Below are 12,965 nucleotides of genomic sequence, written 5' to 3'. Positions count from 1 at the left end.
AAACATTTTGTGATGCTTCAAATAACCCATACACAGACAGTACTCTCAAGAACCATTTCAGATTCAGTTCCTCAAAGAACCAGTTCCATGGTTCCAAGAGGCACTTTTGCAAATGGTTCTTCCTAGTATCCTAGTAGCAAAGAATCTTCAAAGAACCAGCCAACCCAGTTATTTAGAGAGCCATCATATGGTTATTAGTACATCCCCTACTAGTTTCTCAAAGAACCTAAATCATTTTTGCAGATTATGCATTTATTGACCCAAACTTAATAAGCCTATCTATATGTGTAAGAATGGGAAGGCAGACAATATTTACAAGTGGTTTACTTTAAAAGCAAGTATATTTTGTGTTCAACATAAATTCATAAATAAAGAGGCAATATTCAGTCAAAATCACAAAAATACAAGAAAATTAGCATTATGAAAGAGTTATTGAAGAGTTTTTAAATTTGAATGAGATTTCTGATTAACATACATACATATTCGATTTTAACCACGGTATCAAGCAAAGAGTCTGTATTTTATTTCAAGTTCTGAAAAGGCGTTGTTAGAGAGACCTAAAAAGCTGTTGCATTTTAAATAGTTTGTTTAACGAATGTGTACTTTCATATTTTGAATGGTTGAACAAGCTTCTTTCTTCATTGACAAGACTTTGCCGTATTAGATGTCTATTTCTTTTCCTTGTAAATATACATTAACGTTACCTGGTCACTGCCAAACAACACTGGAGCCTCTTCCTTGAACAGGGATGAATGGAGAAGAATGTCAGTGTTGAGCATTTGAGCAAGAAGAAAAAGAAAGAGAAACATGACAAAAAGAAAGGAGAAACATGACAAAAAACAATGTTGTAAAGTAAATTCCCTTCTTTGCAATTCCTCCGCAGGAACATTTGTGCCTTTAGTGGTGTCTATTCATTTTCATCATTTCGTAACTAGAGTTCATGTGCCTTTAGTAGTGTCTACTCATTTTCATCATGTTGTAACCTAGAGTTTACGTGCCTAGTGTCTATTCATTTTCATCATTTCGTAACTAGAGTTTAACTACTTTGCCAGCAGTTCACTACTTTGCCATGTCATGTAATAAAGGTCATTCTTGGTTAAGGAAAAAGAAGTGCAGATCAAAAAAGACTGTAACGATATCAAAGCCCAATTTTGAATCTGAAAGGATCTTTTAAATGGCAGAAAATAAGTTTAGCCGATCATGTTTATTGACATAAATCTCCGATTTGAATCATGATTGTATGTGGAAGTACCTGACAGATGCACATGCCATGAGTAAGAACAGAAGTGTGCCAAAGTCTCAACACGGTATGGTATGAAAACAAAGCTATTTTGTATAACACATTCTGCTGTAGTTAACTTTAACAAACTTTAAGAGAGCAACTCCACAGTCGTAGAAAACAAATAAAGCAATAGGTAATGGTGAAGTGGCTAAATCCTATCCTGTGCAGATAAAAACGTTTAGAATTGTTGTTCTTTGTCAGGGAAGAAGATTTGGAAGAACAGAAGCACATCACTATTTATCCACAAAATATATGTGTGCACATGCTGATTACTCATTTGAATACGATAATCATTTTGGCACGGTCACACACACACACCACACACACACACACACACACACACACTCAGTCAGAGTGGGACTGGTTTTCTCTGCATCACTAGAAAAGACACCAGAGATCATCCGCTATTTAAATGCAACAGATTAGCTTTCATCGTAATGCATGTCAACAAACAACCAAATGAATGATGCAATGGCACTCTGATTGAAGCCTCACAATCATTAGAAGCATCCTTAAGTAATGTAACTTTTTGATTTACTTGGACTGTCAAGAATTGAACCTCATAAATGTCACATACACATACTAAGATACATAGAATTGTATGCAAATATAATATTAGATGACAGTCTTATGAAAGTCTTGTGCGTACATGCGTTATATTTACAGATTTAATTTTCTATGATCATTTTAAACTATACAAATCAGGTGATTTGCAAAGCCCCATTTTGAGAAACATGATGTGGCATGAAGAAAAAACATGGAAGTGAAGACTGGGTGTGTGCCAGCTGTGCTCCAGGCATGCCGATGAGAGATTACAAGAGCACCAAAGCGATCTTAAGCGATCTTAAGCAAGCAGTAAAGCATTTTCCAAACCACTGTTTGGAACTAAGACTCAGATTTAGTTGGTGACCTGTGTTATGAGCAGATGGGCTGACTGAGTGCAGCTGGGTCATAGAGATAACATTAAAGTAAAAGTACACTGCAAGATCTCACAGCATAGCAATAGTGACAATGAAGTATTCGTCTTGCACTACCATTAGCCTACATCACATCACATGCAATTTATTTAAATAGTTCCAAGAAATTCAATTCAAACAACTGAAACACTAAACTCAGACTGCTGTTGTGCCCAGTCAATATATTAACTACTGGGTTCCTCATGCTCTGCGTTTGAAAAAAATGTTGTGTTGTATTGAATTACTTAGTTAGATTGTACTTAATCAGAGAACAGGTATCATGTTGTTTTTTTGTCAGGTAACACAATTTCGGCGTAACCCTGATACAACATGATCCTTCCAAAAAAATAGATAAACAGTGACTCAGAGAGCCAATGAGGGCGTTGAATGCTCCATTCCGACCAATAGGATTTTAAGTCCTTATGTGGTAAGCACACCCCCTACTTTGAACATACAGAGTACCCACATGTCATTGGAGTAGTCTCAGCTGTTCAGGGACTCAAATATATGCAACGAGTTTGTTAATGGGACAGTTGTTCAACTCCTAAAACCTTCATACCACAATGGTAAGTGCAGGTTGCATTTTACGTTATTTTTCCTTTACACGTTGAAACAGCGTAAAAGACTGCGCTGGTCTTAACGTAAAATAACTTGTAGCCAGCCTTTTTAGACTGACCTAGCCAGGTGAGCACTCTCAGTAAGCTAGGCTAACTGTTTAGCAAGGCAATTGCCTGGATATAAAGCACATTTCAGATGTGTGAAATGAGTAAACACATTATTGCATTGTCTCTTAACAAGGGCGATAGTTATACATGGTGATGTCCTTCTGTCTCGGTTTTGAAGCACCGTTAGAATTCTGCACATTCTCCACTAGCAAGCTAGCGTTTCTGGTTGACCTAGCATGCTATGCATTTAGCTTTGCTTTCCATGTATTCTCTGTCTTCTTTAGCTAGCCAGTTAGCTAGCCAACCCTGGAGGATAGCATCCCTTTTTAGCCAACTTCCTTAGATGTTGAATGACTGGCGCAGTTGTGCCCCCCACCATAGCTCCTTGAAGGTTTTGTATTTGCACACGTGTACCTAGACGTAGACTTACCTTCAATTTAGAAATTCGATATTGAATTTGTCTAAATCGCAACGGCTAGTCATAAATAGTACTTTAGTTGAGAGGCTTAACGTTATTGGTCAGCTGAAACTCCAGTGCAGTTGGTCTGTGCCTGTCGTGTCACACTGTATTAACCAGATATGATGTGCTCCTTTGCTACAGGCCCTTATGGGAGTGCAGCTGGTGGTCAGCTTGCTGGCCGCCACTATAATGCAGAGGATGGCCCCACACTGCTCCTTTGCACGCTGGCTGCTGTGCAATGGCAGGTAGACCCACTGTTTTATGCTTGTTTACCTTGTTTGTATTGATGTAAACACCATTGTAATTCATGTCGTGAGCAGCCTTTTGATGTTTTTGTTTATTACTTAAATGGAAATGCAAGTCTGAGTTCGTTGTTTTCTGGTTTTAGTCTCCTGCGCTTCAAGCACCCTTCTGAAGGAGAGCTTTGTGCCTTGGCCGGGAAGCAGATAACCAAACCCAACAAGAAAGACAGGTGTGAACTGTCAGGGAAGACTTGTTAGTACAACTGCCTTCAACAGCTGATACTGACAGATTTGTACTGGGCTTTTTAATGAAGGTTGTTGTTTTCTGATCTGTCTGCAGAAGACAAAATGGCCACAGAGAAAACAAGCCTCTCACAGTGCCGAAGGATATAGATCTCCGTCTCGAAAGCACTCCTGTCAATCCCCTTGATGCCCTAGGTAAAATACCAGATGAATATGAAAAGTGTATACTTGCAGCATGTCATCATTGTAACACTGTGTACTCTGCCTCCCCACAGTTCTGAGGTTCTTCATTGAGTACCAGTGGCTCATTGATTTTGCCATCTATGCAACGGGAATTTTTCTTTTCACCGAGGGCTACTACAGTGTGGTGGATGCCAGCAAGGAGGTCAACATTGGTGTCATCTGGTGTGTGTTGACTGTGTTCTTTTGCCTGTATCCTTCTCTGTTTGTTACCTGGGCATTGGACCATTGACCGTCCTTTAATTGAAAAAAATGTTAATTGTTCCAGTAGACAGAAAATGAGGATGGTTTCTGAGTTCATACCTTTTTGGAATCCTTTTAGTCATTGCCTGTATAGTGATTTTGCAGCCCTTAAATATCCTCTTTGCCAGCAAAGGGGTGTTTGTGCAGACACAGGACCCTTGGATAATTAAGACATCAGTGACCAGTGTTGTAACAGCTGTTGTGGTTCCCAGTGTAGCACACAAGGCAACATGTGCTACAGCTATTCTGTGTTATTTGAGTTTCTCCTGCTGACAGTCACAGATGCCCTGTACCAACGACACTGCGCTATGTATGAACATGCCTACAGGAGTCACACAGGGGAAATGCATAAAGTTTCGTCTCTTGAGAACCAGTCTTTTATTCTGCTCGTACAAGCCCATTGTTTTGTCCAGTTTGTTATCCTTGACCTAAGGTCTTCAGGAGGAGTCTGCACACGCTGATGAGTCACTACTTCAGCTCGGATGAGGGCGGTGAGCGCTCTGTGTGTTTGGCCTTTGGCTTTCTGTCCCTGCTGGTAGCCATGTTGGTGCTCGTTGTGAGGGAAGACTACTTGGAGTTTGGCCTGGAACCTGGTATGAGCCCCTCCCCCTACACATCATGCTTTAATGTGCTTTACGTGATGTGTTGTTGAAAGGGTTTGCCGATCCCTGTTTCACGTGTTTTACTTGTATCCTGTTTAGGTTTTAACAGTCTTTTTGACAACCTGGAAGTTTTTGCAAAACAGCAAGGCTATGCGTGGTCGTAAGTACCCTTTTAAAAACTTAAGGCCTAGAGTTACAGATCATGTTGATGCAATTGGCTTTGAAACAACTTTTGATGTTATTTTGTATTCTGTTTCCACCAGGGTGCCTATTACCAAGTTGACGGTGAAGCTGGGGTTGGCTTGCGTCTGTGCCTTCGTTGGTGCCCTGCTGGCTTTTCCTGGACTTCGTCTGGCCCAGACACACCTAGACGCCCTGCAGCTAAATGCTGACCGTCCCTTCATAAAGTAAGACCAAAAAATGATCCACATAAAGGGAGTTAGATGAATATGATTACATTTGAATGATATGACGTTGTCATCAATGTTCAGTGAAATCAGCTTTCAACTATAGCTGTTAATTTTAGCAGTCAAGCTATAATTTGTGCCTAGCAGAATTGGTGACTGATAATACAGTATTGCCCTGGATATGATGCCAGTCATGAAATATCTCCAGACTCCTCACTCACTTCTCAAGGCGATGCTCTGCATGTATTTCTTGTCTAGAATCCTCTTACACATCAGCTTCCTGTCCCCTCTGCTGGTGCTTGTGTTGTGGGTGAAGCCGATCGCCAGAGACTTCCTGGCCAACGCTCCAATGGGAAAGACCACAGTGACCCTGTAAGCACTTAAACCCTAAACTTCTCTGTCATGTCAGCAACACATGCACTTTTCCAGTTTCCTCATTCAGTATTTCTGATTCGACAGGATCCCCAGCTCGGCCTTTAACACGGTGCGCCTGTGGACGGTGGTGGCTCTGTGTGTGCTGCGTCTGCTGGTGGTGCGCTTCCACATGCAGGCCTACCTCAACCTGTCCCAGAAGTGGGTGGAGCAGATGAAGAGGGAGGCCGGCCGTATAGCTGCCATCGACATCCAGAGAAAGGTTTGTATTTTTTAGGGGCTGTAATGCAAGTCTTTACATGTCGCGGTGAAAACCAGCCACTGTCTTATAAGCCACAATAAGAAGATTGGTCCATAGATGGTCTCACTGTATGAATGGCGGGTTTGCCTTTTTAAAAGTTATCCGGTTACTTCGACCTTTCTTTTGTTTGGTTGACCCCTCTGGCCAATTAGGTCTAACCCCGCGATCTGACTTTCACTCAATCAGAGTGTTTGGCACCACGGCCATTTTCTGGGATGCACGTGGATGAGTTAACCCCCCTTATATTACAGCCTATCTCACGGCCTGTTTAAATGCTGCCATTCATATCCCATAAATTAATCCATGTTCACCAACTATTAAAATATTCCTACACATGTTAAAAGGGTACAGGCACACATACATAATACATACATTTTTGTCAACGCAGCGTTTTCTCACTAAATTATGGAAATGACAGGATAGAAACCCCATGGGCATTCCAATTCTGCCTTGATTGTTGTTTTGAAGTAATTCTCACTGGTGTATCTGGGGGTCTGAGGTTTCGGGTGACTATACGTTTCCTCTGGTTGCATAGTCACATGACCTGGGCTTGGAAAGGAGGAAAGTAATGAGGGTCCATGGCTGAGACGAACACAGCACAAGCCTTTATTCTCAGTGAATAAAAAGAAAGTACTATCATTTAAAATATTCTTTCCTGCCTCAACACTTTTGTTAACTGTCTGCCAACACGGCATTGTACACTGAAATTAACTTTCCCCAGAGATATTGTGTATGAAGCCGTGTGAAAAGAGGCGGTGGAAACATGAAGTGTTGACGTATTTCTTCTTGTGCTAACAGGTTACCCGAATCTTCTGCTACTTGACTGTAGTCACGCTACAGTATCTGATCCCTATTCTACTGATCCTCTTTTCAACCTTAGCCTTGAAGTCTTTGGGTAAGCCATGTTTTAACACAGAACGACAATGAATGAACAGTTTCCACACCATTTCAGTAGAAGTGCTTTAGGTCTGTGGTTGTGTTGAATTGACTTGTAATGTTGCATGCCTGAGTGGCAGGTTTATATGCAAACATATTTGGATAGAATCAGCACAAAATAAGTCCAGTTGGTAATTATTTTTGTTAAAAATGGTTTTATCGGATATTCTAAATCTACAGTTAATCATTAAGATAAGGGGTCATTTGTTAAATGTGGTGCTGCCAATCCAGAGAAATCAGCTAAATTTGTTTACAGTATCAGCATCTTAACAGAAAATCAAGTTTGAAGAAAATCAGCTGTAAACTGCAATGAATGAATAGCATTAACATTAAATGCTCTCCGTCACACCGTCATTATGAAACTTTACACAAAGACAAATGACAGCCACATGAATAACATCAGAGATATGTGAAACCACTGATATATTTACTTTTCTGCACATTATTGTAAGTGACCTTTTCATGCCCTGTTAATCGTATTCTATCGAGTACACCATTCAGACTTACCTGAGTGGAAATGGTTTTCCAATGTTTTTCCAGGTGACTTCTCATGGGGGTTTGTTGAGGAGACCCCAGGGGTGACCCCCGCGCTGGTCCTCCCGACCTCCCCGCCACCCGTCTCGGGGCTTGAGGACGACGAGGAATCCGAGGACATGGAGGAGGAGGTCCAGGCCACCGTGGCTCGCTTGGCCGAGGCCTTCCACGGCCTGTGCGCCATCCTAACGCCGCTCTTCTTCAGGGGCTTCTTCGCCTTCTTCACCTGGTGGGTGGCGGCGTGCCAAGTCATCAGCAGCCTGTTCGGCATCTACTTCCACCAGTACCTGATGCACAACTGAAAGGGGGGGCCTCCGTCTCTACTGCCCCCCTCATATTGCACTGAGTTCACATTACAAACCCCCTCACACATAGATTTGTCTTAGTCAGAGTCACAGCCTGCTACATTCAAAGGGGTTGAGGTGTTGTACCCCCAAGCAGCTAGAGTGAAATCATGACATTGAAGTGGCACTATGAAGTCATTTCAGAAATGGCATTCTGACTATGGGACATGTTTAAGTCTCGAGTCAGGCCATTGGCAAGGCTGGACCTGATGACTGAGTTTGTTTATAACTCTTAAACATTTAAGCATGACTTCAGTGCCAGTATGTGTCATCTTTTCTGATGTAAAAAAGGAGAAATAACTGCGCTAACAATTTTACGACACAATCAGTAGCTTAACCGTGGCAGTTTCACACTCAGCTCTGGCCTTACCTACAATCCAAAACATTCAGATTTACATCTGATGACTAATAATATTTATTTTGACATCATCTGTCATACTTTAATATCACTAAACTGACTTTCTGTACGTCGCGTACCTCCTAAATAATGTCCGTAGTTCTTTCCCTGTTACTTTAGTTCCCATAGTTCTTGAACTGTATGTCCAAAGCATTAGTCCTCCATTAACATGCTGCCTAGGGAACTACAGTATTCACTCAATGCGCCTGGTATTCAGATCAAATTAAAGTGCCTGGAAACTCAGGGATTTTGAAGGTGGGGTTTCATTGTCCAGCACACCGGCCCGTGATGACCTAAGCCGAACTCTGTTGTGGGACGGTGTTACGAAAGCCACAGCCACCCACATCGGTCACCCATAGGGCTCAAAGGTTTCGGTTCTCCTCTTTTCTTTCAGTTTTCTTTGATGCCAAGCACTGTATACATACAAGAGGGACGCATTTCATGTGAAGCTTTCATGTGTAGTTGGCCTACAGAACCATGAAGATTTCAAAAGTAATCATTTTTATTTATTTATTTATTACTGAGTGCCACATATAGCTGAACCCTCGTCTGTGATTTTAGAGCGGTACAGTCCCAGTTTAAATTAGTTGTTTCGAGCGAGGTTTGATTAAAAAAATTAAATAATAAAGATACATTTTTTTACAAAGGCTGAGAACAAAATGAGCTGTCAGTCGTGTCTCTGTGGGGGTTTTGAGCAAATTTGATTTTTTTTCTTTTCTTGACTGAACAAGATTGTTTCTTGAATGATGAGTCATATTTGGTACTTTTTATCTTTGGTTGAGTTTTAATAAAATGGAAAGATTGATTGTGAAGTTACAATACATTTGGTTTCTATCTTGGTTTCTAGTACTGCTTTTAAAAACTAACAATATTTAGTTTGGACCATTGATCTGCCAGTTTTACTGTACTTAAGCATCCTTAAGAGATGCATTTCTAGTGACTCCTAACCTTTGGCCCTTGAACAGACTCGATAGATATTTGAAAAGAAGAATGGTTTATTGAAAGCCAAAAAGGCTAGTACAGTGCTGTGAGTGTATAAGGGAACACTGGCCCACCAGTGACACTGCAGGGCAAACATTGAAGCCATGGGGCAGGCTGAGGCGCATATATATATATATGTCTATGGGCTGAGGGGCTGACATGATTTATTAGTGATATTATTTCACTTCCACACACCATCAAGACGGACAATGAAGCTCAGTCGCAGGTCAGATGGTCACTTGTCTGGGCATTTTATTAGCTTCTTGTCTGGGGTATGCTTCACTGGAGGCAATTTATATCAGCTGAGTGAAGGGTTACTGACAGGGAAGACTGGCTGCTTCACATAGCCGAGGCTAAGCACAGTGACCTAATCTACATTCTGGGTATTCCTGCAACTGGATGAATAAAGAAAATACCCGTGGCAAGGCAGCACTTATGGTCCAATAAAAAAGGAGCATGTAACATGGAACTAACTTTAGTCAGCCGAAGAGATTTGGAGATCAGTATTGTCATCATGGTGTAGCTTGTAATCTTGCTGTAACAGCGTATTTTTCGAAGAATTAGGTTTGTCTAGGCTTTAGGTCGGCTAAATAGGCCTGTAATTCATTTTTTTGTTGTTGAAGCGAGTCCGTGGCCATCATAAAGCACATGTAAACGCGCTTCTTGCATACATGTCTACTTCCAGATTTCGGAGCTGTGGCAAGTCTGGGAGAGAGCGTGATGTAGTGAACTGAAGGGGGCATGGTTGACATATACTCGCATCAATTATGTGTATGTGTTTTGGAGGTCTCGTCTGATGCCGTCTAGGGTCTTCATGGTTGCTTTAGAGCCTGACGGTGGGCTATTCAGACGCCTGCAGACTGACCCACTCTCTAGGGACGAGCCCAGACGTGACCCCTGCGACACTCTTTTAACCGTTGATGGCGGGACAGAGGGGCGTGTCTGTCTTTTTCCGGAGGAATATTTTTTAGTCCATTTTGTCATTTGTGGTTTCAAAGCTCGACGTTTGTTTCAAGTTTGCCCGCCAACCCAAGCATAGCTTATAGAATTACTCTACGTCCATGGCACAAATAAGTAGATTTTGTTTTTTGATGATGCAGCATCGTGCAATTGTAGTTGGCTGTACAGACAACATCCACCACTATGCTAGAATCTTGTGCAGCATGTTTGACCACAATAAATAATTACAAGTAGTCACATTGGGCTACACAAATAAAAATGTTTTTTTGATGTCTTAGATGAAATCAATGCAATTATTTCCGTCAACACATGATAACCCTGAATATAATACAAATTATTGTAAGAAAAACGAGGGATTTTATTTAGGCAAAACAACATTCTGACATTGAAAAACTGTCTCACAATAAATATACACACATCAAGGCTTATTATAGGCTACCCCATCATCAGACCCCTGTTCATTCTCACCCGTTATAGGCACTGCCTTATGGGGACCCCTAGTGGGAAATACAGGGAAAATCAATCAACCCAGGACAAGCTGGACGAGGTTTCATTTTGCGATTCTCAACATTTTTGCGTGAACGTTTCATTAAATTCCCTCCAGACTGAACACAGAATAGTAAATTGTGGGTTGCAAACAGACAGTATAGGTTAACTGTGAAAAAAGGAAAATAATACTGAGTCGCTGCACATTTAACTAGAGGAACAACTCAAAGTAAAACGATGCATTGTGAAACATTGTGACTCAAAACGAATAGGTTACACTTTAAAGTGCATGCAAGCGTCATAGCACAGGGTTCAAGTATGGCCTCTGAAATAGCTTGAATGTGAGGAACCGTCTGAATTTTATCTTTACCGGTAGAGGGCGTACTTCACCATCGACATGTTTGTTTAACAGCTAAATGTTCTCCCTCGAAGGTATATTTCCCGCATTGATAAAAACTTGCATCAGACATAAATTTAACACAAAACAAAAAAAGCGGTATTTATGCAAACATATCCTAAAAAGACAAAACTTTGGTCTTCCTTTAGTCAGGTACTTGTACATAATTATTTAGGCAAGAGTATAAAATAGTATTTCTTTTTTTTTTTTTTTTTTTAAAGAGGAAAAATATACAATGCTCATTCTGGATTAAACCATTTCAGAATATGGAAAATCCCTGAGAAACACACTGATCATCATTACATTATTTTTTCACACAGAAAAACATTGTTTTTGGAAGGCATTGTTGCATACCACTGATTGTCACTGAAAACAATGAAAGTATTAAAAGAACTAAACGGTTTTGAGACCCACACAAGAAATGTATATGTTCAACTCAGTGCTCTGAGTTGTATTGGAAACATTGGTTACGGTGTTTACTGCACACTGGTCTCACGAGAACACTGGTGTGGGGCTCTGCAGTCCCTCATATCTCCCTCAGAGGCATCCACCCCTCAGGGCTCATTAACCCCACATTCAACACAACACACCTTCAAAAATACCACTGGAAAGCTAATGTCTGTCCTCAAGTGCTCACAGAATGAATGCTGTGGTTTAATATTACCCACATCAATACCAGCCCATTAGCCTAACCCACTCTGTGTGGACATTAATATGTGGCAGTTGTGGGGGTGGCAGGGTTACCTGCCCACTGTTATCTCTGCCACCCACCATTGCTCTCTATCTGCCTGAGAGGAGAGTCCCCCTTCTCCTCCGACAGGCTCCTGGCCACGCAGTGTGGTGATGGGTAGCCACCATCCCTCCCCATGGCGGAGGGGTGGGACTCGTGGGGAGGGTGGGCGCTGATTGGTGAGCGGGGCCCCATGTGGTGTGGCGTGGGTGTGGTCGGACAGCTGATGTGCTCAGGGGAGGCGCGCTCTGATTTGATGCTGAGGTTGAGTGAGGAGGTGGAGGGAGACGGGGGTGTGGGGGTTTGGGAGTACCCTCCCACAGACATGCTGGAGAGGGAGAGAGAACAGAGAGGGGGCCTCAATACAAACACTGAACCCTGCGGATGACTTTAGTAAAGAATATAGTAGGTGAAGGAGCACTACAGTTAGGCAGGAAGCATATATGATTAAGTCTTGCACATTAAGGACTGCAGTATGCCTTACTCAACTAATTAGAGCACTTAAGGAATGAGGCTGAGGCTAAGGCTAGGTAGCACAACATCTGTAATAATAGCATAAGGATCATGACAACAAAACTCATGTAATATTTTTGCCATAAAACCATTTTCTTTTCCTTTTCAACGTTAAGTGTCTAGGAATGTCCATGATATCTCAGAGCAAACAAAACCACAGTCTGGTAGAGTCTGTCTTACCCTTGGCTGATGTGCGGCAAGTGCGATTCGTGCTGTTGTATTGGCGGCCAGGGGTTCATGGCACCACGCTGTATACTCATAGACTGAGGGAAACCTTGACGGGAGTATTCTAAAACAGGCAAACACATTTTTGTTTGACTTTATCTTACACTTATACTAACATTTATTCATTCATTCATTCATGTTATGGCCTTCACTGTACCTTTAGCCATTTGCCAAGTGTTTTTATCCAGAGCAAATTATGTTGTATGCATATCACCCTTACTCTCACTGTCAATAGGATCTTGCACCTTGGCAATGTCTGCTAGTTTTGCCACAGGGGCCATAACCAGTCAGTAATATTTAACACTGAGTACTAGTCATGATATCACATTCTCAGAAATATTGATTATTTGCAGACATTCACAGGAATGGAAAACGACGAGACTTTTAGACATCAACACAAAATCAACCAGAGAGCTAAGAAAGAAGAGCAGACAAACGTAGCAATCTTT

The 12,965-nt window shown here is 41.6% G+C and overlaps 2 protein-coding genes across 2 annotated transcripts in view; one reads left to right on the top strand and one right to left on the bottom strand.

Moving 5' to 3' along the window:
- Positions 1-2,682: 2,682 nt before the first annotated feature.
- Positions 2,683-10,439, top strand: tmem161a (transmembrane protein 161A). The gene is made up of 12 exons (XM_012815602.3): positions 2,683-2,804; positions 3,505-3,608; positions 3,752-3,835; positions 3,946-4,043; positions 4,124-4,280; positions 4,773-4,924; positions 5,033-5,093; positions 5,197-5,340; positions 5,599-5,712; positions 5,800-5,974; positions 6,812-6,908; positions 7,490-10,439. Exons 1-12 carry the CDS (start codon positions 2,802-2,804, stop codon positions 7,783-7,785), a joined length of 1,485 nt encoding a protein of 494 aa, XP_012671056.1. The 5' UTR covers positions 2,683-2,801; the 3' UTR covers positions 7,786-10,439.
- Positions 10,440-10,502: 63 nt separating this feature from the next.
- The window catches only part of mef2b (myocyte enhancer factor 2b), an 11,168-nt gene continuing 8,705 nt past the window's right edge, over positions 10,503-12,965 (bottom strand). The window contains exons 8-9 of the mRNA XM_012815584.2: positions 12,472-12,580; positions 10,503-12,106 (exon numbers count right to left, since the gene is read on the bottom strand). Of these exons, the coding sequence (XP_012671038.2) occupies positions 11,803-12,106; positions 12,472-12,580 (413 nt within the window). The 3' untranslated portion in view covers positions 10,503-11,802. The remainder of the gene's footprint in view (positions 12,107-12,471; positions 12,581-12,965) is intronic.

The sequence above is a fragment of the Clupea harengus genome, chromosome 10 (assembly GCF_900700415.2).
Source record: "Clupea harengus chromosome 10, Ch_v2.0.2, whole genome shotgun sequence".
NCBI classification, from domain to species: Eukaryota; Metazoa; Chordata; class Actinopteri; order Clupeiformes; family Clupeidae; genus Clupea; species Clupea harengus.
Note: the sequence above shows the minus strand (reverse complement) of the source record. Positions and strands in the feature narration are given on the sequence as shown.

Coding starts and splice junctions, on each gene's coding strand:
- tmem161a (XM_012815602.3), top strand. Junction 3,836..3,945: donor AAACCCAACAAGAAAGACAG/GTGTGAACTGTC, acceptor ATCTGTCTGCAG/AAGACAAAATGGCCACAGAG. Junction 4,281..4,772: donor TTGACTGTGTTCTTTTGCCT/GTATCCTTCTCT, acceptor TAAGGTCTTCAG/GAGGAGTCTGCACACGCTGA.